The following is a 26,619-nucleotide window of genomic DNA, read 5'->3' on the forward strand; positions in this document are numbered from 1 at the left end:
AGGGATACAAACACATTTGTGCTCCAAATTAGAGAGAAATAAGCTTTTTGTGCATCTGGAATATTTCTGGGATCTTGTAGGAACTACACTGGACTTTATGCAAACTGGAAACCACATATCCTGAGGTCATATTTATTGTAGCTCGGGATTTTAACAAAGCAAATTTGAGGAAAACACTACCGAAGTTCTATCAACACATTGACTGTAGTACTCACTCTGGAAAAACACTGGAACACTTCTACTCCCCCTTTCGAGATGCCTACAAGGACCCCCCTTCGGCAAATCAGATCACGACTCCATTTTGCTCCTCCCTTCCTATAGACAGAAACTCAAACAGGAAGTACCCGTGCTAAGGTCTATTCAACGCTGGTCTGACCCATCGGAATCCATGCTTCAAGTTGTTTTGATCTCCCAAACTGGAATATGTTCCGGGTAGCCTATGAGAATAACATTTTCGTGTACACAAACACGGTGACTGAGTTCATCAGGAAGTGTATAGGATATGTTGTTCCCACTGTGACTATTAAAACCTACCCAAACCAAAAACTGTGGATAGATGCCAGCATTTGCGCAAAACTGAAAGCGCAAACCACCGCATTTATCCATGGCAAGGTGACTGGGAATATGGTTGAATACAAACAGTGTAGTTATTTCCTCCGTAAGGCAATCAAACAGGCAAACCTCAGTACAGAGACAAAGTGGAGACGCAATTCAACGGCACAGATGCATGAACAATGTGGCAGGGTCGACAAACAATCATGGATTACAACGGGAAAACCAGCCACGTCGCGGACACTGACGTCTTGCTCCCGGACAAGCTAAACACCTTCTCTGCCCGCTTTGAGGATAACACAGTGTCACCGACACGGCCCGCTCCCAAGAACTGTGGGTTCTTGTTCTCTGTGGCTGACGTGAGTAAGACATTTAAGCGTTTTAACCGTCGCAAGGCAGCCGGCCCAGACAATATCCCTAGCCGCATCCTCAGAGCGTGCACAGACCAGTTGGCTGGAGTGTTTTACAGACACTCCAGCCAACTGGACTGGGAACAGGGCTCCGGGCAGCCGAGCGGAAATTAAGGAAAACTCGCCTCCCTGCGGACCTGGCATCCTTTCACTCCCTCCTCTCTACATTTTCCTCCTCTGTCTCTGCTGCTAAAGCCACTTTCTACCACTCTAAATTCCAAGCATCTGCCTCTAACCCTAGGAAGCTCTTTGCCACCTTCTCCTCCCTCCTGAATCCTCCCCCCCCTCCTCCCTCTCTGCAGATGACTTCGTCAATCATTTTGAAAAGAAGGTCAACGACATCCGATCCTCGTTTGCTAAGTCAAACGACACCGCTGGTTCTGCTCACACTGCCCTACCCTGTGCTCTGACCTCTTTCTCCCCTCTCTCTCCAGATGAAATCTCGCGTCTTGTGACGGCCGGCCGCCCAACAACCTGCCCGCTTGACCCTATCCCCTCCTCTCTTCTCCAGACCATTTCCGGAGACCTTCTCCCTTACCTCACCTCACTCATCAACTCATCCCTGACCGCTGGCTACGTCCCTTCCGTCTTCAAGAGAGCGAGAGTTGCACCCTTTCTGAAAAAAACCTACACTCGATCCCTCCGATGTCAACAACTACAGACCAGTATCCCTTCTTTCTTTTCTCTCCAAAACTCTTGAACGTGCCGTCCTTGGCCAGCTCTCCCGCTATCTCTCTCAGAATGACCTTCTTGATCCAAATCAGTCAGGTTTCAAGACTAGTCATTCAACTGAGACTGCTCTTCTCTGTATCACGGAGGCGCTCCGCACTGCTAAAGCTAACTCTCTCTCCTCTGCTCTCATCCTTCTAGACCTATCGGCTGCCTTCGATACTGTGAACCATCAGATCCTCCTCTCCACCCTCTCCGAGTTGGGCATCTCCGGCGCGGCCCACGCTTGGATTGCGTCCTACCTGACAGGTCGCTCCTACCAGGTGGCATGGCGAGAATCTATCTCCTCACCACTCGCTCTCACCACTGGTGTCCCCCAGGGCTCTGTTCTAGGCCCTCTCCTATTCTCGCTATACACCAAGTCACTTGGCTCTGTCATAACCTCACATGGTCTCTCCTATCATTGCTATGCAGACGACACACAATTAATCTTCTCCTTTCCCCCTTCTGATGACCAGGTGGCGAATCGCATCTCTGCATGTCTGGCAGACATATCAGTGTGGATGACAGATCACCACCTCAAGCTGAACCTCGGCAAGACGGAGCTGCTCTTCCTCCCGGGGAAGGACTGCCCGTTCCATGATCTCGCCATCACGGTTGACAACTCCATTGTGTCCTCCTCCCAGAGTGCTAAGAACCTTGGCGTGATCCTGGACAACACCCTGTCGTTCTCAACTAACATCAAGGCGGTGGCCCGTTCCTGTAGGTTCATGCTCTACAACATCCGCAGAGTACGACCCTGCCTCACACAGGAAGCGGCGCAGGTCCTAATCCAGGCACTTGTCATCTCCCGTCTGGATTACTGCAACTCGCTGTTGGCTGGGCTCCCTGCCTGTGCCATTAAACCCCTACAACTCATCCAGAACGCCGCAGCCCGTCTGGTGTTAAACCTTCCCAAGTTCTCTCACGTCACCCCGCTCCTCCGCTCTCTCCACTGGCTTCCAGTTGAAGCTCACATCCGCTACAAGACCATGGTGCTTGCCTACGGAGCTGTGAGGGGAACGGCACCTCAGTACCTCCAGGCTCTGATCAGGCCCTACACCCAAACAAGGGCACTGCGTTCATCCACCTCTGGCCTGCTCGCCTCCCTACCACTGAGGAAGTACAGTTCCCGCTCAGCCCAGTCAAAACTGTTCGCTGCTCTGGCCCCCCAATGGTGGAACAAACTCCCTCACGACGCCAGGACAGCAGAGTCAATCACCACCTTCCGGAGACACCTGAAACCCCACCTCTTTAAGGAATACCTAGGATAGGATAAGTAATCCTTCTCACCCCCCTAAAAGATTTAGATGCACTATTGTAAAGTGGCTGTTCCACTGGATGTCATAAGGTGAATGCACCAATTTGTAAGTCGCTCTGGATAAGAGCGTCTGCTAAATGACTTAAATGTAAATGTAATATTCAATCTCTCCCTATCACAGTTTTCTACCGACCACACAGTCTGTGTGGGTGGTCCATTTCAGATTGTCAGTGATGTGTATGCCAAGGATCTTGAAGCTTTCCACCTTCTCCACTGTGGTCCCGTCAATGTAGATAGGGGGGTGCACCCTCTGATGTTTCCTGAAGTCCATGATCATCTCCTTTGTTTTGTTGACGTTGAGTGAGAGGTTGTTTTCCAGGCACCACACTCCCAGAGCCCTCCCCTCCTCCCTGTAGGCTGTCTCGTCATTTTAGTGACTGGGTGTTTTATTGATACACCATCCAAAGTGTAATTACAGTTTTTCTCAGTCGCTTTGGTGCATTTTTCACATTACATTTACATTTACATTTAAGTCATTTAGCAGACGCTCTTATCCAGAGCGACTTACAAATTGGTGCATTCACCTTATGACATCATCCCTAACATGTGCAAAATAATAAGTGCATTTCTCAGAACAATTTGTACAAACTGCAATATACTATAGATATGTTTCTAAAGCTCGTCAGTCACTACAAATCCTTAGTACATCTCTCAAAAGTAAATATGATCATGTCAGTGTCATCAGAATGATAAGGCATTGAGTCATCTTTCACGAACAAGGTCGTCAAAATGTTTAGGCATGTTGTCAATGTAACTGTGTACTTTGACAGTATTAGCTGATGTAAACTTAGGCTACAGTTTGGATGACAGTTACTGTATTGAAAACGCGCAAGGCTGCACTTCTATGGCATATATCAATTTCAACAGTACTATTTACATATTACTGTATGTGGGTTATTGATTGAAAGAGACTGGACAACCCAAGGGGCACAAAGGGAAAAAAACGAAATTAGAAAGAAACACAGGAAACCACCCCTAAGGCACAACTTTGCCCGCAACACTGTTGTGCTGTCTCTACACATCCAGACGTTCCTGTCTGTAGGCCCACATATTCTCATCCACATCACACCGGATATTTTCCCTTCCAATGCAACGTGGAAAGAATCTTTTGGAATGCCTTATCCATCCTCTGCAGGCATCTACTGTGATGTCCTCACATGCTGTATCCATTGCAGCCAGCAGGGTCATCTGTGTGTGTGGCTGACGATCATACAGCTTCCACCTCCATGCTGAAAATAATTCCTCAATTGGGTTAAGGAAGGGTGAATAAGAAGGGAGGAATTCTACGAGCATCCTCGGGTGGGTCACAAACCATTGCCTTATGATGTTTGATCGATGGAAACTCACATTATCACAAATGACCACATACTTTGGCAAATCCTCTCTAAACAGACCCCTCTCATCATCAGGGATGAGAGCCCTGTAGAGAGTCTCTAAAAAGTTGAGTAGATGCTGGGTGTTGTATGGCCCTATAAGGGGGATATGGGTTAGGACACCATGCTCCGAAATAGCAGCACACATGGTGATATTTCCTTCCCGTTGGCCTGGCAAATCCACAGTAGCTCTGTGACCGATGATATTCCGACCCCGCCTTCTGCATTTGGTCAGGTTGAAGCCAGCCTCATCCATGTATACAAAGTTGTGAGAGGGTTCACTTGATTCCAACTCCATTATGCGCTATATTCCAGAACACACAGTTGAATTTGTTTTGGTAAGGAAGAGTGACATAAAATGTACATATATTGCATGTTCCTTCCACTGCAATGGAAATGTGTGCAGTTTATGCTTACTGTACTATGTATCACTATAAAATGTTGCTGTAAAGTAGTTACATAGATATATGTTTTACCTGTACATACTGGTACCGTAGCTCCTTAGTTCATGGTGCAAATAGCCTCCTCCTGTTGAGGTGTGAAAAGGTGTCCTCTGCCACCGGTTTGAGGTAATCTTGCAGTGATGCATCGCACACTTTCACATAGACAAAAACTATGCGAACACACAGTTTACTGTAAAACATACAGGTGGGTGCATGTAAGGTGCAGTATGTATCTGTATAGAGTATATTTCTGTATGCTGTGAAATACAAGTGGACTACTGTAATATGAAGCATTGTAGGAAGTATACAGTATACTGCTTATATACAGTAACAGTGCACTGTACATTGGTGGACATACCTGTTCTCTCTTCGAAACATTTGAACTATTGAGGACAAGGTTGATCTCCCAATATTCGGCTGCACCCTTCGACCCGCCTCAGCCATTGTAAGGCCATGATTGACAACATGGTCTACAATAGTGGCCCTTATGTCATCAGATATGCGCCTATGTCCTCTTCTGCCTCTTCCTCTGTTTTGCCTTCCACCACGCATCCTTGCTCCTCTTCTTCCTCCTCTTGGCTGTTGACCCTGTTCGTTTCCTGGTCCATCCATTATTGGAAATTGCAACTCTGTGTTGTGGTCTGTCTATATATGCTTGCCAATTGATTCTTCATGAGATGCAACTTTGAGCAATTTAGACAACTGGTTGATTGTTGGTTGAACGAACACTTTACATTCCTTCATGAGTGAGGGTCAATTTCACCTGCACGATTCATCAATTCACGTTTTTGTACAAAAGGTCTAATAGAAATGTGTAAAACTATGCTTGACAGTTTATGACAAATAGTTCAACAGTTTTGCATGTAATGGCTTATGCAAGGAACTAATGCCGAGATGTTTTGAGGGGTAAGACTATTCAACAGAGAACCATCTATTATATTTTGATCAACATGACATGAGCAATTGATCATGTGGAAAAAAGCTGACACTGGTACATTATCAATTGCAATTTGTTCAAAGGAATAAGGAATTGCTTTAATGATGTGCACAAGTGACTAGATGATTTTGAATTTGTACAAATAGTATCAAGAATTGCACTTTTGATCTAAGAAATGCACCAAAGCGACTGAGAAAAACTGTAATAACTTCACCATGCTCAAGGCGATATTCAATGTCTGCTTTTTTCATATTGACCCATCTACCAACGGGTGCCCTTCTTTGCGAGGCATTGGAAAACCTCCCTGGTCTTTGTGGTTGAATATATGCTTGAAATTCACTGCTCAACTGAGGAACCTTACAGATAATTGTTTCCGTGCAACTTATTCTCTGACTTGGTATGCATATTTATACTCCTGAAGTTATTTACTCAAGACATTTCAGCTTTTCAGTTTTTATTCATTTGTAAAAAATATCTAAAAACATCATTTTGCTTTGACATTATGGGGTATTGTGTGTAGATCAGTGACACGAAATCTAAATGTGATTTTAAATTCAAAAAGTCAAGGTCTATGAATACTTTCTGAAGGCACTGTATATAGTATGTGAAGCAGGCAAAGGTATTTATATATTGGACTGGTATATCTATACATTTACAGTACCAGTCAAAGTATGGACACACCTACTCATTCCAGGGTCTTCCTTATTTTTACTATTTACTATCCACATTGTAGAATAATAAGGAAGCCATCAAAACTATGAAATAGCATATATGGAATCATGTAGTATTCAAAAAACTGTTAAACAAATCAAAATATATTATATATTTGAGATTCTTCAAAGTTGCCAACCTTCGCCTTGATGACAGCTTTGCACATTCTTGGCATTCTCTCAACCAGCTTCATGAGGTCGTCACCTGGAATGCTTTTCCAACAGTCTTGAAAGAATTCCGACATATGCTGAGCACTTGTTTGCAGCTTTTCTTTTACTCTCCGGTCCAACTCATCCCAAACCATCTCAATTGGGTTGAGTTTGGATGATTGTAGAGACTAGGTCTTCTGATGCAGCACTCCATCATTCTCCTTCTTGGTTAAATAGCCCGTACACAGCCTGGAGGTTTGTTTTGGGTCATTGTCCAGTTGGGTCATTGTCCTTGTTTCAACTGTTTTATTGCTCTGTTTGTAAATGGTTTACCGTCAATTATGGGGACAAGTAATAATCCTGACGACCTAAAACATTCTGTAAATAAGACCTATTGTGATCTGATGTTTAAATTATTCTTTATGGAAAATGCCTTTGTAAATTGTCAATATCTTCATGTATTGTTTGTTATCAAGAGTTTATAAAACTTTCATGGTCATGTAAATTACTTCATTAAAACAAGCATAAAATGGATTTTGTCGTCATGTTTTTTCTTGACAACATCATCAACTTGAGGTGGATGCGCAATACTGAAATTGAGAAACTATCTTACAGACAATTTTCTTAAATATTGATTAAACTGAAGGGGCAGGCACATGCAGGATCCCCATTCTCTGCCTATTGAAATGTCTCTGTTCCAATAGGCATGACGCCACTGCTTGGTCTGCTTTCTCGCACATCTGTTGGGCTTCACAGACTTCTTCTTTTTTTTACACCTTGGTTCAGTTGTGATCCTGGCTTCCATAGGTTGCAGCTAACATGTCTGTGGTAACTCGGTCACTGCCAATGACAACGGCAATGCATATATGAATAGTGATACTACTACACTGCAGGTAAGTATACATACACATTCAACAGTAATTATGTATAGTGTCCACACTATAACCATTTACATTGGGGTTTCACAGACTTTTCTTCACACCTTGGCTCTGTTGTGGTCCTGGCTGTCCCGATAGGGTACAGTTTGTTCTCCTAGCTCAGTTCCAGACGGCACAGCAGCACACCATCGTTAGCTTAGCTCACTGCTATGATTCATATTTGCCACTGGCGTCACTAGTGGGGCTAAGACAACCAGACTGTTGTTTTTGGTTTTGGAGAGCTGTTTATTTATTTATTTGTTATAATATACATAGATTTGACACATGACATATACGCCTCCTATATTGTATTGTATGTTTACATACCAATGTCATCATGCTAGTTTATAACACACATACTGCACAACACAATAAGCATAACATGTTTAGTAATAGTAGTTCATACTGTGGTTTTGAGCAGCCAAAGTGGAAATCTTTGATTTGTCACTCATAAACAAAATCAACTAGTGCGAATGTGTGATAAAACTGTATTTATCTTAAAGACTGTCTGTTGTCTATTTCCTGAAGAACACTGTGACCCATTACCACTGACAAGATGATGTAGCAATTGTGTATTCGGAGGCTGCAGTGTAAAAGTGTGTTCGGTTTATGTTGTTCAATTTGATCTCTAGTAGTAACAAAACAAATATTTAGAGAGACATTCACACAGATTGCGACTCAGCATGGCTGGTCCCCAGTGCTGGCCTGTCTTTCACTGTCTGGCAAACAGACATGACAATTCCCCACCCTTTTCTCAAGTTGGCCAAACCGCCACCCGAGGGCCTAATCCTGTCCTTTCCAACCTCAACCCCTCCTACAACTAATGCTGGGACTGGTTCACACACACACACACACACACACACACACACACACACACACACACACACACACACACACACACACACACACACACACACACACACACACACACACACACACACACACACACACACACACACACACACACACACACCTCGCTTCTAGTCCTTAGGAAACTTTGCACAAGCATTTCGCTACACTCGCAATAACATCTGCTAACCATGTGTATGTGGCCAATACAATTTGATTTGATTTGACACACACACACACTCACAAGCCCATCCCAGCAACCACTCACATTGGGGCTGACTCGCTTGCAAATACACACACACATACACACACAAACACACACACACACACACGGCCTATCTCTGCCATGGAGAGGGCCCTTCCCTTTCCTGTATATAAATGGATTCAGAGGGACCCCAGCAGCAGCCTGTCTTCGTGTGTGAGAGAGACAGACACTCAGCCCCTGAGGATCGACTCTATCAGACAACTGCAGCTTCTTCAACTTCTACAGAGGTGAGTTTACTCTTCAGTGGTCACTGGTCAAGCAATGTTTACTGTCTCCAATCTAATTTTTTGTTGATACTGCATGTATTTGACAATGCTTTGATGAAAAGTGATGCGATGCCTCATAGAATGCATCATTTGCAGTACTCTAAATTCAGTTGCAGTACTCTGTCGTTTTGCTGTATAATAGCACACCTTTTTTTCCTCTAGGAAACGTCCAAATGCTGGTAAAAGCAGAGTTTATTATGGGGTGGGGTGGAGGGGGGGCTGTGGGCTAATGAGAGTCCTAAATGGAAGCTAATGTTACAGTATCAGAGTGAGAACTGAGTGCTGGTTTGAATGGTTCTTTATTCCACATCATGAAATCTGGTTCAGAATCAGGGGTATTTGCTTCTGTGTTTTTTCTTTTCCTTTACATCCACATGTTGTTGTAAAATGCTGTTAAACTATGGATCATGTTTACCTTTCAGGAGTCACATTTGTTCTTTGCACAATGCTTCCGTGTCTAAGTACTCACTACATAAAACGGTGAATATGGGGGACATATTGGGGACATAAAAAAATATTAAAATCCTAATTATAATCTGTTAGCATGACGAAATGAGAACACACTCTTCAACAACGTGCGTCATAAAGAGAACACAATTGACATATTGCTCCGTTTTACGAAACGCTGTTTAAATAGTCACCTCTTTGTAAACACACATTGTTCAAGAAAAAAAATTGAATTAAAGGAAAACTCCTTTGGGATTTGGGATTTGTTTCATTAGTACATGGTTGACGTAGCCCCAAAACATTTAGCTCGTCGGCAATCGAGATTTCAAGATATATAACTTTCAAAATACAGAAATCGTCCCTGTGTGATGCATTTTGCATCGTACCATGCTGTGTTTTGCATCATATGATGCAAATTGCGTCATACAGGGAGGATTTCTGTATATTATAATAAGGTTTTGCGGTATTTTTTGCACTTTGCACAATCATTTATTTTGCCCTATGAACATGTTACCCTATACAAACAGTATTATATGGCATCATCCATTGACTAATAGCTAAAAATAGTAATAACTTGCAGCATTTCCACCACAAAAAGGCACAGCACTGTCCCAGAAAACATCGATAAAAACCTGTGGTGATGTTGTTTCTCCACAATCAGCATTGACCAGCTAATGTTCAGCTGAAGGGGGTGACGGCACGATGTGAGCGTGTGTGTGTGTGTGTGTGTGTGTGTGCCTGGTGTGTGTGTGTGTGTGTGTGTGTGTGTGTGTGTGTGTGTGTGTGTGTGTGTGTGTGCCTGGTGTGTGTGTGCCTGGTGTGTGTGTGTGTGTGTGTGTGTGTGTGTGTGTGTGTGTGTGTGTGTGTGTGTGTGTGTGTGTGTGTGTGTGTGTGTGTGTGTGTGTGTGTGTGTGTGTGTGTGTGTGTGTGTGTGTGTGTGTGTGTGTGTGTGTGTGTGCCACGGTGAAACAGTGCTTTCACTGTGCAGGTCCATGACTCACCTTTCCAACACTGGCAGGAGACCATCCCACACCCCAAACCTGTCTCCTCGACCAGCACAGCACAGCACACGCCCATTACATAACTCAATTCTTAAACAGTTGTTTGTGCCACAAAGCTGCATGACGTATATTGTGCCATACTTACATTTTCATTAAAACAACCATTGTGTATTTAATGACTAAAACAGCATTACCATACTTACATAATAATTCCCATTAAAAAAACACCCCCCCTCTCCTAACCTCAAATAAAATAGGCTTTAAAAGAAGAGACCCCCAGGGGATGGTTGGTTGAGGTAATTCCTTTTCCAGTGCTGCTTTATTGACTTACGGTATGTCTCGAGATTTTTATTTACATTTAACCCACTATTAGTAATGTTGCACCACTGCTTGTACGATATGATGGGGTCCAATAGCTTGTCATTTTATGGACCGCTATGTTTGGACTTAGATATAGTTTGTTAATGTATATTATTACCTAACTAATTGTAAATGTGCAAGGTAATTTGTTAGTTTTACCACAGATACTGGCATCATTTTACTGGTACACTACTCGTTGTGAAAATGATAAATATTACAACAACAAATAAATAGACATTGATTCTAAGCAAATGAATCTGATGACATGGTTGTGTCCCCCACACACTGACACTAAAGTTTCCCTTGTCATTTACGACCCGTTTTCTCTCTCTAATTTTAAGATTAACGGCACAGTCGGGTGACACGCTGACCACAAGGGACGGAGAATAACACAACATGCCAAAACAAACAACCAAACACCCCAAAACGTCTGACCTTGCCAACTGCTTTTCTGGAATCACACCCTCAGTAGGCTCCTCTTTATACAGCACGGAAATAAACAATGAAAGAAAAAATAAGCACAGGCCCTACTCGGTGAAACCGCTGAGCATTTCAAACCTATGTTTTCTGACCTAGTCACTACAGTAATGCACACTAATACACACATAGAAGTGGTTCCCAAAGGCCTACTAGCACGGACTTTGCTGATAAGTACTTTGTTGAGGGAAAATGTACTTGATACGATTGTGATGTGTGTTGTCTCACCTAGCCAACTTAAGACGAATGCACTAATTGTAAAGTCGCTCTGGATACGAGCGTCAGCTGAATGACGGGAATGTCAAATGTTATATATATAATTGTTTTGACATGTGGTTTGTGTTAAAGTTTACGTGCACCTCATCCAGGTCAGTACTCAAGTTCGCTATTGCTGCCCTACCTCAATGTGAAACAGGTGGTTTGTGGGAACAGTTCATCTCTTAGCATCTGCAGCACAACTGGGAGTGTCCTCCCCAAGGGCAAGCTGAATATGTGATATGATACTATACCTAGGAATTGTCTGCTTGTCTGTTTGACTCTCTGTCTCTGTCTCTCTCTGTTCGTCCATTTGTCTGTGTCCCAGGCCCGTAAGGTGACGTTTCAGCGCTGGTACCATGTCTGACTCAGAGCCCGCCGCCAAGCCACAACCCCAAGTGTCACACCGCGGACGCAGTGCCGCCCCCATCGCCACCTCCAATGCAGATGGGGAGGAGGTGCCTGAGTTCGAGCCCTTCGGCCTGATGCCCCGAGGACCCCCTCCACTCCAGGGTGAGGAGGAGAAGGAGCCTGTGTGTGTGTGTGTGTGTGTGTGTGTGTGTGTGTGTGTGTGTGTGTGTGTGTGTGTGTGTGTGTGTGTGTGTGTGTGTGTGTGTGTGTGTGTGTGTGTGTGTGTGTGTGTGTGTGTGTGTGTGTGTGTGGGTGCGTGCGTGCACGTGTGTGTGTTTGATTGTGTGTGTGGTGTGGTGTGTGACAGAGAGAGACAGGAGTGTGTTTGTATGACAGAGTGTTGGTTTGTGAGTCAGTATGTGCCTTGGTCACAAATGATAACCCTACAACGACACGTTTCCTGTAGATTTAGGATGCTGGCTGACAAATGAATGGCATTCCGTTCAGAGTTATCTTAACACACGCCTTCAGACACATCCTGAGTCTACCAGCCTCGTCACTGTTCTCCTTTCCTCAGCATTATCTCGCTAGAACACAAGGCAGGCCTAGAAACACAAGGCAGGCCTAGAAACACAAGGCAGGGTTCTGAATAAGAATGGACTGACTGGATTATAGAACCTCTAACAGACTGGAAGCGACTTCAGCTTGTCCCCTCGTGATAGGTAATTCAAAGTAAAGTTCAAAAAAGTTTATTACAAAATCAGGGGGCAGGCAAACGACAGGTCAAGGGCAGGCAGAGGTAATCCAGAGCAGAGTCCGAAAGGCACAGAACGGCTGGCAGGCTCAGGGTCAGGACAGGCAGAATGGTCAAAACCCGGGAAAACTAGAAAACAGGGACTAGAGCGAAAACAGGAATACTGGAAAAATGCTGGTAGGCGTGACGAGACAAGACAAACTGGAAACAGACAAACAGAGAACACAGGTATAAATACACAGGGGATAATGGGGCAGATGAGCGACACCTGGAGGGGGGTGGATACAAGCACAAAACAGGTGAAACAGATCAGGGTGTGACAGTCATAGTCATCTAAATAATATCTTGTAGCGAGTTTCCCAAAAAGATCAACCAACTTCGACTACAGTTCATCATTTTTACTACACGTCACCACAGTCTACAGACAAAGCTGTCTGTCTACCCTAAGATGAGAAGGTTCCCAAAGTTGAACACGCAACGTAATCGGCCTTCAGAATGTCTCTACCACTCTTCATACATTTGAACTTGCAGGATTCCATACGTTACGTTATGTTGAAGATAGAATCGTTAGTTGCTACATCCATTTTTGGACTTATAAATGAATGATATACTACACACACTGATTGTTGAAAAAGGCAACTTATAAATGCCTCATGATTAGTTCAGCTGTCGTACGTCATCAGAACCCAAAACAAACCATGTTTGTAAACAACATAAATGTAAACAATGTAAATGCCTCAATCTGGTTAAAACAATCATTTAGATATAGATATAGATATCATGGATGTTCAGTCCTTCAAATCAAAATGTATCAGTCACATGCGCCGGATACAACAGGTGCAGACCTTACAGCGAAATGCTTACTTATGAGCCCCTAACCAACAATGCAGTTTCAAGAAAATACAAATAAGAATTAGAGATAAAAGTAACAAGTCATTAAAGAGCAGCAGTGAAATGACAATATACAAGGACTATATACAGGGGGGTACTGATACAGAGTCAATGTGCGGGGGCACCGGTTATTTGAGGTAGTATGTACATGTAGGTAGAGTTATTAATGTGACTATGCATAGATGACAACAGAGAGTAGCAGTGGTGTAAAGAGGGCGTGAGAGGGGGTGAGGGAGGGGGGGGGTGGGGGTCAATGCAAACAGTCTAGTTGGCCATTTGACTAGATGTTCAGGAGTCTATTGGCTTGGGGGTAGAAGCTGTTCAGAAGCCTTTTGGTCCCAGACTTGGCGCCCCGGCACGGCTTGCCGTGCGGTAGCAGAGATAACAGTCTATGACTTGGGTGGCTGGAGCCTTTGACCATTTTTAGGACCTACCTCTGCATCCATAGCTCTGTCTATGAATTTGAGAGACGTTACATTTCTCCAGGCCCATCCCTCAGCTTTTTTTTGCTGAAACAGAGGTGTATTGGAATAACTGCTCAAGGTCACATGGAAAAATATATTCTTCATCTCTCTCTCTCCCATTCCTCTCTCCTCATCTCTCTCTTCCCTTTTTACGATGACTTTTATAGTCTTCATCTTCTCTCTCTCTCTTCCCTTTTATATTCATTTTTAGGACCTACCTCTGCATCCATAGCTCTGTCTATGAATTTGAGAGACGTTACATTTCTCCAGGCCCATCCCTCAGCTTTTTTTTGCTGAAACAGAGGTGTATTGGAATAACTGCTCAAGGTCACATGGAAAAATATCAGGGCCCAAGTTACGATGACAAGTCTTCATCTCTCTCTCTCTTCCCTTTTATATTCCTCTCTCCTCATCTCTCTCTTCCCTTTTATATTCCTCTCTCCTCATCTCTCTTCCCTTTTATATTCCTCTCTCCTCATCTCTCTTCCCTTTTATATTCCTCTCTCCTCATCTCTCTCTTCCCTTTTATATTCCTCTCTTCTCATCTCTCTCTTCCCTTTTAATATTCCTCTCTCCTCATCTCTCTCTTCCCTTTTATATTCCTCTCTCCTCATCTCTCTCTTCCCTTTTATATTCCTCTCTCCTCATCTCTCTCTTCCCTTTTATATTTCTCTCTTCATCTCTCTCTTCCCTTTTTATATTCTTTTATCTCTTCCCTTTTATATTCTCTCTCTCATCTCATCTCTCTCTCTCTTCTCATCTCTCTTCCCTTTTATATTCCTCTCTCTCCTCATCTCTCTCTCTCTCTTCCCTTTTATATTCCTTTTATATTCCTCTCCTCATCTCTCTCTTCCCTTTTTATATTCCTCTCTCCTCATCTCTCTCTTCCTTTTATATTCTCTCTCTTCTCTCTCTTCCCTTTTATATTCCTCTCTCCTCATCTCTCTCTTCCCTTTTATATTCCTCTCTCCTCATCTCTCTTCCCTTTTATATTCCTCTCTCCTCATCTCTCTCTCTCTTCCCTTTTATATTCCTCTCTCCTCATCTCTCTCTCTCTCTTCCCTTTTATATTCCTCTCTCCTCATCTCTCTCTCTTCCCTTTTATATTCCTCTCTCCTCATCTCTCTCTTCCCTTTTATATTCCTCTCTCCTCATCTCTCTTCCCTTTTATATTCCTCTCTCCTCATCTCTCTCTTCCCTTTTATATTCCTCTCTCCTCATCTCTCTCTTCCCTTTTATATTCCTCTCCTCATCTCTCTCTTCCCTTTTATATTCCTCTCTCCTCATCTCTCTTCCCTTTTATATTCCTCTCTCCTCATCTCTCTCTCTCTTCCCTTTTATATTCCTCTCTCCTCATCTCTCTCTCTCTCTTCCCTTTTATATTCCTCTCTCCTCATCTCTCTCTTCCCTTTTATATTCCTCTCTCCTCATCTCTCTCTTCCCTTTTATATTCCTCTCTCCTCATCTCTCTCTTCCTCGTTCTCTTCCTACTCTCCTATCAGAGTTCTTGGACATCTGGGACGTGAACATGCTGCGGAAGCCAGACGAGGTCAATAAGCGGCAGCACACCACCCACCTGTATGCCAGTGACCACCTCATCGTTCGCAGGGGACAGGAGTTCCAGCTGAAGGTGACCTTCGACCGTCCCTACAAGCCCTCCGACGACCAGTTCGCTGTGGAGTTCGTCATCGGTGAGATAAAAATGAAACACCTAAAAAGGTTTCCTGAGCTAAACAAAGGTCTAAATCTGTATCAGTGGTTACAGGTTAAGAAGTAGTTTACTGTACGTATGCAGGGTACCAAAAGTAAAGTAATGAAAACAAATGTGTTTTATTATGTTATGTTTCAAGTGGCGGTTACATTAAGTGCGGGAACATTCATTGTATCTTTTTTCATTGAATGTTCCCCCGCACTTAATTATAACCGCCACTTGAAACATAATAAAACTAAGGAAGAATATGTGCAGGTATTTATCTTTCTTTCCTGTATCAGTGGTTAGGTCTACCATAGGTCGACCATAGCTCTAGTCCAGGGTGTTAGTAAGGCTTGGTGTAGGGTGAAGTTGCCCCTAGACCCTGATCTTTGGTCTGTTTTACATTTTCTCCCCTAATGGTAAAGGTTAGGTTTGGGGGATGGGAAGTTGATCCTAGATCTGTACCTAGAAGAAACTGCACCCCAGAGCCAAAGACCAGAGCTAGGTATACCCCTGCCCTGACATGTCATTCCCCTGTTCCTCCTATCCACCAGGGGGCAGTCCCCAGTTTAGTAAGGGCACCTACATCCCTGTGTCTGTGGCCAGTGACCGCCAGAGCCCGTGGGCCGGCCGAGTGGTGGACAGCGCAGACAACGTGGTCACGGTGGGGATCACCCCAGCGCCCGACTGCATTGTGGGAAAGTGGCGCACGTACGTGGCGGTGGTTACGCCATACGGAATCCGCAGGACAAGGCAGGACGAGAGTCGAGACGTCTATATCCTATTCAACCCCTGGGTGGCAGGTCTGTGACACTCACTGATGACAGCAATCACACTAGCCTGTTCCCACAACAGTTGTTTGTGCTGATTGATTGATTGATTGATTGATTGATTGATTGATTGATTGATTTAGCTCTATTAATCTCATTCGTCTATTCATCTACATTCCGATAATAGATTTCATTCTATTGTTCTGGCTTCCTTCCACCAGCTGATCCTGTGTTCCTGGATGATGGCCAAGAGAGGGAGGAGTGTGTTCTCAACGAGGTGGGGGTCATCTACCACGGGGCGTTTGACGACGTGTCCGAGCGGCCCTGGAACTTTGGCCAGGTACAGAGAGACCCAGAGCACCACTACTAGCTACGCAATGATTGGTTTTTGGTGTGGTGATACGCTATCTGCACCATGCAGAATTCATTTATAACTACTGTGCACGGAAGTCATTATACGTCAAATAGCAAGACGGTTGTTTCTAGGTCCGTCCACGTTACCTGTCTGTCACCTTTTTGTTTTAGCTTTAAGACACCGTCTGATTCTCTCTGTGATCGTCAAAGAAGTCCAGGGCACACTTAACTGACCTTTGCTTGTTGCAGTTTGACTACGGGGTGCTGGATGCGTGTCTGTTCATCATGGATAAAGCTGCCATGCCCATCACCAACAGGGGGGACCCCATCAAAGTAGCCCGGAAGGCCTCAGCCATGGTGAGGGTTACGAGGTTACCACCGGTCCATACAGAGAACCCGTTAAGATCGCAACGTTCTTACAGTGCAACCATTTCATACAGTAGATTTATAGGGGGGGACTCCATGGAGGCTTGAGAAAAGACTCCTTGCCAGAAGACACGTTTCAAATCAAATCACATTGTATTAGTCACATGCGTCGGATACAACAAGTGCAGACCTTACAGTGAAATGCTTACTTCCGAGCCCCTAACCAACAATGCAGTTTAAAAAAATATGGATAACAATAAGAAAAAGTCACGAGTAATTAAAGAGCAGCAGTAAAATATCAATAGCGAGACTATAAATGGGGGGTACTGCTATAGAGTCAATGTGCGGGGTAATATGCACATGTAGGTAGAGTTACTAAAGTGACTATGCATAGATGATAACAACAGAGTAGCAGCGGTGTAAAAGAGGAAGAGAGGGGGTGAGGGGGGGGGCATTGCAAGTAGTCTGGCGCTCTGGTACCGCTTGCCGTGCGGTAACAGAGAGAACAGTCTATGACTAGGGTGGCTGGAGTCTTTGACCATTTTTAGGGCCTTTCTCTGACACTGCCTGGTATAGATGTCCTAGATGGCAGGAAGCTTGGCCCCAGTGATGTACAGGGCTGTTCACACTACCCTCTGTAGTGCCTCGCGGTCGGAGGCGGAGCAGTTGCCAAACCAGGCAGTGATGCAACCATGCTCTCGATGGTGCAGCTGTAGAACCTTTTGAGGATCTGAGGACCCATGCCAAATCTTTTCAGTCTCCTGAGGGGGAATAGGTTTTGTCGTGCCCTCTTCTTCATTTGTACAGAAGAGAGATTTGTACTTAGAACTCATAAGCTTGTAACAGGCTATTTGCATCCAAAATGGCACTCTATTTCACATATAATGCATTACCTTTGACCAAGGTATTCCATATATAATGCATTACTTTTAACCAAGGTATTTCCTATATAATGCACTACTTTTGTCCCCGGTATTCCCTATATAATGCATTACTCTTGTCCCGGGTATTCCCTATATAATGCATTACTTTTGACCAGGGTATTCCCTATATAATGCATTACTCTTGTCCCGGGTATTCCCTATATAATGCATTACTTTTGACCAGGGTATTCCCTATATAATGCATTACTTTTAACCAAAGTATTTCCTATATAATGCACTACTTTTGTCCTGGGTATTCCCTATATAATGCATTACTTTTGACCAGTGTATTCCCTATATAATGCACTACTTTGACCAGGGCCCATTAGGCTCTTTTCAAAAGAAGTGCACTGTAAAGGAAATAGGGTGCCATTTTGGATGCAGACAACCGTATGTTTGCCTCTCTCTCCCAGCTGAACTCTCGTGACGACGACGGGGTGCTGGTGGGGAGCTGGAGTGGTGACTACACCTACGGAGTGGCACCCACCTCCTGGACTGGAAGTACTGAGATCCTCCTCAACTACTCCAGCAGCAAGATGCCCGTCTGCTATGCCCAGTGCTGGGTCTACGCTGCCGTCTTTAACACCTGTGAGACCTGCATAAGGCTACAATATTCCCCAAACTTTCAGAAAATTCCATTTTTTTCTGAAATCTGTAATGATTCCAGAAATGTTTAAACTAGGATCTCCCAAAAATCATTGAGGCAAAGTTTTGGGATTTTTACAATGATAATGAGTGAAATGTTTGGGAGGATTTCATAATTAATCACATTAATTTCCTACTATTTGATGTGCAGAATTCCCCCAAAACGTCTGAATAGTTTTTGTTGTTGCTGATGATAGAGTTTCTTTCCTTCCCCCTTGGCAGTCTTGCGCTGTCTGGGGATCCCCGCCAGGGTTGTCACCAACTTCTTCTCTTCCCACGACAATGACGGCAACCTGAAGACTGACATCATCCTGGATGAGAACGGCAGAATTGACAAGCAACGCACCAAGGACTCTATCTGGTAGAATTGTTCCAGTGACAGACAAATCACTTTCTGATTTGATTTGATTTGATTTGAGCATTTAAAAATACAATTCACGAGTGGAGAGACTGCATTTAGAATGCTTTATGGTAATGTCAAATAATGGAATGGATGTGTTGCCGTAGGAACTACCATTGCTGGAACGAGTGCTACATGAGCAGGCCAGACCTTCCTCAAGGGTTTGGGGGCTGGCAGGCTGTGGATGCTACGCCCCAAGAGACTAGTGATGGTGAGGTGTTCATACACACAAGCATGTACGCACACACACACACATATACTGTAGAAACATGCACAAGCGCTCACACACGCGCACACATACGCAGCAACACGCACACGCACACAGACACAGAAACACACACATACGCCGAAACAAACACACACACACAGAAACACACACACAAACACACAATTTAACTGACCATGTTATAATTTTTTACATAACCATGTTATGAAATGTACATGCTGTGTAGTTACTATATTATATCATTATTTGGGATATTACTAAGTCCTAATGTGTCTTTCATTGTATCCAGGGATGTACAGGTGTGGCCCTGCGTCTGTCCAGGCCATCAAACATGGCCAGATCTGCTTCCCGTTCGACGCACCTTTCGTGTTTGCTGAGGTAAATACGACAACAATGAGCCATCCTAGTGGCGCAAAACACCAACTGCACAGGACGGTATACAAAATGTTACAACCCCTTATTGGTCACTTTCCAAGACAGTCCATTTCTGTTTGCATCAGTTTGAATCAGTGAGCTCAATTGTAGTCGTGAACATACGGTACCAGCACATGTGTTTTGGTATTACTAGTATATATGACTTATATATGACTAAACATATCAATAGACAATTACTGGCATTTTCCATGATGAATGTGTCCCATTTCTTTCCCTATAGGTGAACAGTGATGTGGTGTTCTACTCGCGGAACCCCCGAGACGGAACCCTGGAGCCGGTCAAAGTCAACAGCAGCCATGTTGGTAGGATGGTGGTGACCAAAGCTCCCGGCCAGGACACCCGGCGTGACATCACTGACCAGTACAAGTTCCCCGAAGGTAAGAGAGGAGGCAGGAGGGAGCGTCGCTGAGCAAAAAGCCTAAAGGGACACTTTCCCAGACACAGATTAAAAATGACCTATGCAGAAATCACTCCAGCACTTCCTGCTGGCTAAAATTCTGTACATGACAAAACAAGCAAGTATCATGCAGAGAGTCATTGTCCCATCTAAACAGCGGCATTTTCAGCTGTTTGAAGCTGGTGTACAGAACTGAAAGTAAACGACACAAAGATGAAACTTAAGCACGGGCAGCAGATAAATAGGGCTCAGAACAAATCTAACATTTCTTGGACTTGCTTTCAGTGAGAATGGCAGATCTATAACTCAAATTTACATGTGAATGTAAACTGCATTGAAAACGGCATTGTTGATTAAGGGCTTGTAAGTAAGCATTTCACTGTGAGGTCTACGACATCTGTTGTATTCGGCCCATGTGACAAATAACATTTGATTTGATTTAAATGTTAAAAGAAGGGTTTTGTCTCTGTGTGAACAAGGTACGACCACTCGAAAAACCCAGATTCTGAATGGGGACTACTTCTGAAACAAACCATATAATCGTTCCCTGTCGTCTGTGGTCTCCCACATACACAGGTAGCCCCGAGGAGCGCACGGTTCTGGAGAAGGCAGAGGAGTACGGTTGTCAGCGTGAGAAGGTCACCCTTCCAGAGGCTGACGTGGAGCTGAACATGCCCCTGATCGAGGTGAGGGTGGGGGATGACTTCGAGCTGAAGCTGGAGTTCAACAACAAGAGTGGCCAGTCTCGCACCGGGGAGATGTATGTCAGTGGCAACGTGGTGTATTACACAGGAGTCACCAGCTCTGAGTTCCTCTTCAAGACCCCTAAAGTGACATTGGATCCCATGAAAGGTGGGCAGGTGGGGGAGGAGGGGTGGTGTGTGTTGGTTACTGGGTTCTTGTGAGATCAATATTCTAGTTACTAGTGGCAAGCCAGTTGCTCTCCAACATTTCTAAAGCAAGAGACCCGACAAATGACATGCAAATGAAAGTACAACTCAAGGAGACAAAAGCATTTCCTAAGAAAGTCATCTCTGTGTGTCCACAGCTGAGAAGAAGGTGATCCAGGTGCGTTCCCAGGACTACATGAGAAAGCTGGTGGAGCAGGCCAACCTCCACTTCATTGCCACTGGGAAGGTCAAGGAGACGGGTCAGATTGTCACCGCCATGAGGGTCGTCACTCTTCACAACCCCAAGCTCTCTGTTCAGGTCAGAGGTCATGTTTTTAGGAGTGGTAGGAGTGGACCCCCCGCAAGGGGTCCAATCCGGCACATTGGTTATGTTTTGTTTTGGGGTGGGGGGGTGGGGGGGTGAACTCAATATACTTTAAAATGACAAAAACCAAATCGAAATTGTAGAAATTATAATGGATCTGCATTCATATAATATCTTGACTGTGTTCAGCGTTGCTAATAATCAGCTAGACAGTCAGGGAGCACTGAAAAATTCATAACGGACTATTTGGGGCTAATTTTGGACTGCGAGGAAATATAACCAAGTTTCAGTGCAGCCCTCCGGACTGCGTTGAAGACCGAATAAAGACTGAATTCTGCTAAATGAGTTTGACATCCCTGGTATAGAATGCAAAGTATTTTCCAAATATGCTCAATTTATCGATCCTTGCTGGGTCTTCACAGACAGGATCAGGACCAACTCTCATCCCCTCTTCTCTCTGTAGGTGTCTGGTCTGGCGAAAGTAAGTGAGGAGATGTTTGTGACTGTGGAGTTCACCAACCCGTTCAAGTTCAACCTGGAGGATGTGTACATTCGCGTGGAGGGGCCAGGAGTCATGCCACCCAAGTATAAACATTACAGGTGAGCAGAGTGATACCTGTATGTGTGCGTGTGTGAGTGTGTGTGTGTGTGTGTGTGTGTGTGTGTGTGTGTGTGTGTGTGTGTGTGTGTGTGTGTGTGTGTGTGTGTGTGTGTGTGTGTGTGTGTGTGTGTGTGTGTGTGTGTGTGTGTGTGTGTGTGTGTGTGTGTGTGTGTGTGTGTGTGTGTGTGTGTGTGTGTGTGTGTGTGTGTGTGTGCATACTCATGTGTGTATATGTGTGTATTCCAGTCTGATCCTGGCTGGCTCGTCCCTGAATTGGACAGAGAGTTTTACCCCGCGAAGGGTGGGACCCACCAAGCTGATGGCCAGTCTGGACTGTGCTGCACTCAGGCAGGTGTACGGTCAGGCCCAGCTGACCATCAAGCCATGAGCAGCACAAGGGAGATGGCACAGCTATACAAGACATCTATAGCACAGCTCGACAGCCTATTTACAGCTATGTTAGAGCCCAGCAAGCAACAATTAAGATATTCGTTTCTTCTTCTTCTTCTTCTTCTTCTTCTTCTTCTTCTTCTTCTTCTTCTTCTTCTTCTTCTTCTTCTTCTTCTTCTTCTTCTTCTTGGATGGATCATGTAATTTCACAAAAGAGGCAATATTTTTTTAAACTATGCAACATTTGGTGTAGTTCAATGTATTTGTTTTCATTTCTATACAAGGAAAACACAACTACATCATAGCTAATACAGCCCAGCTACCATCAGATTAGAGATTGGGCTTGAATGTCAGGCCTAATCCATGGTTCAATCTATCTTCACAAGAGATGCACCATTTTCTAACCACAAGATGCAACATTTAGTGAAATTGATGAAAAGTTAAATATCCCCGTTTCCTTTTCTTTTCTGTTTTTGACTTCTATGCAAGAGAAATACTTAAGTAACCCAAATTAAAAAGATGAACATGAATATGTTATCAATTACTGTGTTTTTATGGCAATACACTTTGGTTTTGAAATGTCCAGATAAGATCTTTTGGAGGCAAATATTGAATGTATCCTATTGGCCTACATGCATGCTGTCAAAATGGGAGTTCTTCGAGCACCCAGTTCGAAGGTTGAAGGTGTGGACCTTGCCCTATGCGCAACAGGGATGAGTGAGTAAGTGACATGAGCACGTCTGTGCTTTCGTTCACCCCCCGCACAAGTCTAGGGGTTTCTTTCATAGGCTGTGTTTACACAGCCATCCTAAGGTTTTTACTTCATGTACAACTTTTTCCCCCCTGTACTGTTCTGACACCCATATCAGATTAGCGCATTTACACTGATGTATTCTCTGAAATAGCACGCAGATGCAATTCTAATTTTCTTTCACTGTTCCTATCCAAATTTGGTGTGGTAGTCTTGGTGATGGCAGGTCATGTGCCCAAAAATATATACTACATGTACAAACACGTCTATGGTATGAATCAGAACTCATAAGACCAGATTCTGAGACCAACTCTGTTCAACAGTTCAAATGTGTGTCCAGCAAAGGCCAGCATGATAATACCTGATATCATACCACAATCTCTATTTTGCCAGACTTAAATCTATAAAACCATAATTTGAAAATGAGCCAGAAATACAAGAGTATTTATTTTAGATGTAGGACACGGAGCATGATGAAACTAAGAGGCTCAAAATTGAAAGTGTAGTTACTTACTAACATAAGCAGCACAGCCTCATTACAACTGTCTCTGAATCATACAGCTGAAAAGATAGAGATGAGTTGTGAGAAACTCCAGGGTGGTGTCATGACCACTGGGTTCCTACACCTTAACGGTACGTACCTGGAAGTGGTGGTTACTTAGCGTGACCCAGCGGTTAACCTTGAGATTTACTATTTGGACAAACCACTGGGCCAGTGTTGGTACTGCCACCCACCACGAGTAGGCAATTGGAAATAGTTATCACCTGAAATGTTATATTCACCTTAACGGATGGTGAGCCCAGCTGGGAGCGAAAGAGCACCAAGCTTTCCCAGGTCTCGCCTTCCTTTCGTCCTTCTTCCAAGCTAAGTCATTTGCCCGGATGTCGAAGTGTAACAGTATGACTTTTAAACCGTCCCCTCGCCCATACCCGGGCGCGAACCAGGGACCCTCTGCACACATCAACAACAGTCATCCACGAAGCATCGTTACCCATCGCTCCACAAGAGCCGCGGCCCTTGCAGAGCAAGGGGAACTACTACTTGATCCCCTTGATTCTCCTCCGGTGGCTCTCCTTTTTCTCATATGCCTTGTCCATGTTCAGTCTCGCCTTGACTGACTGATAATAGAAATAAATGCAATTATATTTCATATTATTACAAATGCATCTCCTATATAGCTCTTGGAAGGCCAGAAAATAAATTAACAGCGGACAATCATTTGTACCTGGTCAGAAACCTCCACATCCTTCTCAGTCCGCGCCTGAAGGTGGTCCTCGAAGACGTTCTGATCTGGTTCGACAACTTCCACCACATCAGGTGGAGTATCAGTGATCTCAAACGTACATTATACAAAAAGCAATAGAAAAACACTGAGTCAATCACACATTTTTTAATACTACAGTATAGGCAATACTTTTCTATGCAAATGTATTGTTTACCCCAGTAAACGGCTGCGGATCCCGTCCGTACAGTCGGCGAAAAAGGGTGAGTACTCTGGAGGCCTGGACGCTAACGTTGGGTGCAAAGATAATTACCTTCAGGTTGTTCTGCCACCATTCCTGGAACCCGTCAAGGCCTTGCCCATGGCAGTCTTGAGGGTGTGGTTGGTCCGTTCATCCAAACCTGGAGGAGGGGGTAGGAAAGGGATATCGACTGACAATGGAATATATTGAAATGTCTGGTTATGTACCATGGGAAAAACAAAATCGAATTGTAAAATGTTTTTAAAAAATACAACAAACCATTGGTGACAGAATATAACCTATAACACCCGTACCTTGTTCCAGAGTACACGACCTCGGTCGCGCAAGATGACCTCAGGAGAACCATGGGTGTTGAAGACATCATTGCCTTGGAGGTGGCCTCGCCAGTCTGGTCCTTGATGGGTATCATACACAAGAAAATACATTTTGGGTTCCAAGCAGCCTTTTTAAATGGGTTACAGAAGGGAATGTAGAGTTAAGTACATTCTCTTCCTTTACAGACCTTAATGGGTATTGCCTCCACCCACTTGGTAAAATAATCGGTCGCCATCAGGCTAGACTGGTACTCACTGAAGCAGAAGGTGACAAATTGAAACATTCTGTTCTCTCTGATATGACATACATTGAAATCATAACAAATTTGAGATATAATAGAATGTGATCGATGAACAAACTGTTATTACACATGCCCAGCTGTCCACGTCCTTGACAATCCCATGCAAAAAAAGTGTATGTTGATTTTGGCAATCATGCGCTTCACTCAGAAATGGCCAACATGCATCTCGGTCAGCATGGGTTCCTTCTCCTCAGTGAAAATCACCCACCTGTGTGGCTGGCCATCCTCCCCCCGTAGGTACATGTGATTGCATAACAAGTTTGAAGACAAGAGTTGTTGTAGTACTCAAGTCGAAGTCATTTTGCACAACTGACTTTCTCTCCGTCTTTCACTCTTTCCCCACCTCTCTTTCATTCTCACCCTTTATTTCTCCCTACTCTCTCTTTGTCTGTGTGTCTGTCTAGCAAAGACACCAAGTTCAGGGCAGTTGGAATGACCATAATTGCTTAGACCTATCCATTTGATTGATCAGAGTTAACTTATAACTAGACACCTCAATATGACAGTCATATAACTAAATGTATAACTAGCAACTTCTGGATGATCAACTACTTAGATGGAAAATGGCTGTTCATTAGCTAAATCCTTCCAGTTATGTAATAGAAGCGAACTGTTTAATGTTACCCTGAATTAGAGGTCAACCGATTTATGATTTTTCAACGCAGATACCGAAGTCGGCCGATTTAAAAATAAATGAAGAATGTATTTGTAATAATGACAATTACAACAATACTGAATTAACACTTATTTTAACTTAATATAATACATCAAAATCAATTTAGCCTCAAGTAGATAATGAAACATGGTCAATTTGGTTTAAATAATGCAAAAACAAAGTGTTGGAGAAGAACGTAAAAGTGCAATATGTACCATGTAAGAAAGCTAACGTTTCAGTTCTTTGCTCAGAACATGAGAACATATGAAAGCTGGTGGTTCCTTTTAACATGAGTCTTCAATATTCCCAGGTAAGAAGTTTTAGGTTGTAGTTATTATAGGACTATTTCCCTCAAAACCATTTGTATTTCATTAACCTTTGACTATTGGATGTTCTTATAGGCACTTTAGTATAGCCAGTGTAACAGTATATAGCTTCCGTCCCTCTCCTCGCTCCTCCCTGGGCTCGAACCAGCAACACGACAACAGACAACAGCCACCACATCGAAGCGTTACCCATGCAGAGCAAGGGAAACAACCACCCCAAGGCTCAGAGCGAGTGACGTTTGAAACGCTATTAGCGCGCACTAACTAGCCAGCCATTTCAGTTTGGTCACACCAGCCTCATCTTGGCAGTTGATAGGTTTGAAGTCATAAACAGCGCAATGCTTGACACACAACTAAGAGCTGCTGGCAAAAAGCACGAAAGTGCTGTTTGAATGAATGTTTACTCGCCTGCTTCTGCCTACCACCGCTCAGTCAGATACTTAGATACTTGTATGCTTGTATGCTCAGTC

The 26,619-nt window shown here is 44.0% G+C and overlaps 1 protein-coding gene and 2 long non-coding RNA genes across 3 annotated transcripts in view; 1 reads left to right on the top strand and 2 right to left on the bottom strand.

The window, feature by feature from the left end:
• LOC118392642 (uncharacterized) overlaps positions 1-7,110 on the bottom strand; it is a 34,466-nt gene extending 27,356 nt beyond the window's left edge. Inside the window, exon 1 of the long non-coding RNA XR_008062774.1 lies at positions 4,841-7,110. This is a non-coding gene — a long non-coding RNA (uncharacterized LOC118392642). The remainder of the gene's footprint in view (positions 1-4,840) is intronic.
• Positions 7,111-8,720: 1,610 nt separating this feature from the next.
• Positions 8,721-22,846, top strand: LOC118392118 (coagulation factor XIII A chain-like). Its single transcript, XM_035783763.2, has 15 exons — positions 8,721-8,862; positions 11,770-11,954; positions 15,404-15,592; positions 16,149-16,397; positions 16,586-16,704; positions 16,968-17,075; positions 18,421-18,595; positions 18,875-19,013; positions 19,160-19,263; positions 19,568-19,656; positions 19,934-20,090; positions 20,687-20,962; positions 21,159-21,319; positions 21,789-21,925; positions 22,173-22,846. The coding sequence occupies exons 2-15, from the start codon at positions 11,801-11,803 to the stop codon at positions 22,312-22,314; spliced, it is 2,199 nt and encodes a 732-aa protein (XP_035639656.2). The 5' UTR covers positions 8,721-8,862; positions 11,770-11,800; the 3' UTR covers positions 22,315-22,846.
• Positions 22,847-23,490: 644 nt separating this feature from the next.
• On the bottom strand, positions 23,491-25,280 carry LOC127906758 (uncharacterized). Its single transcript, XR_008062773.1, has 2 exons — positions 24,294-25,280; positions 23,491-24,186 (listed from the first exon to the last, which is right to left on the bottom strand). It is a non-coding gene; the product is annotated as an uncharacterized LOC127906758 (long non-coding RNA).
• Positions 25,281-26,619: the final 1,339 nt, after the last annotated feature.

This window comes from Oncorhynchus keta, chromosome 13, assembly GCF_023373465.1.
Source record: "Oncorhynchus keta strain PuntledgeMale-10-30-2019 chromosome 13, Oket_V2, whole genome shotgun sequence".
Lineage (NCBI taxonomy): Eukaryota > Metazoa > Chordata > Actinopteri > Salmoniformes > Salmonidae > Oncorhynchus > Oncorhynchus keta.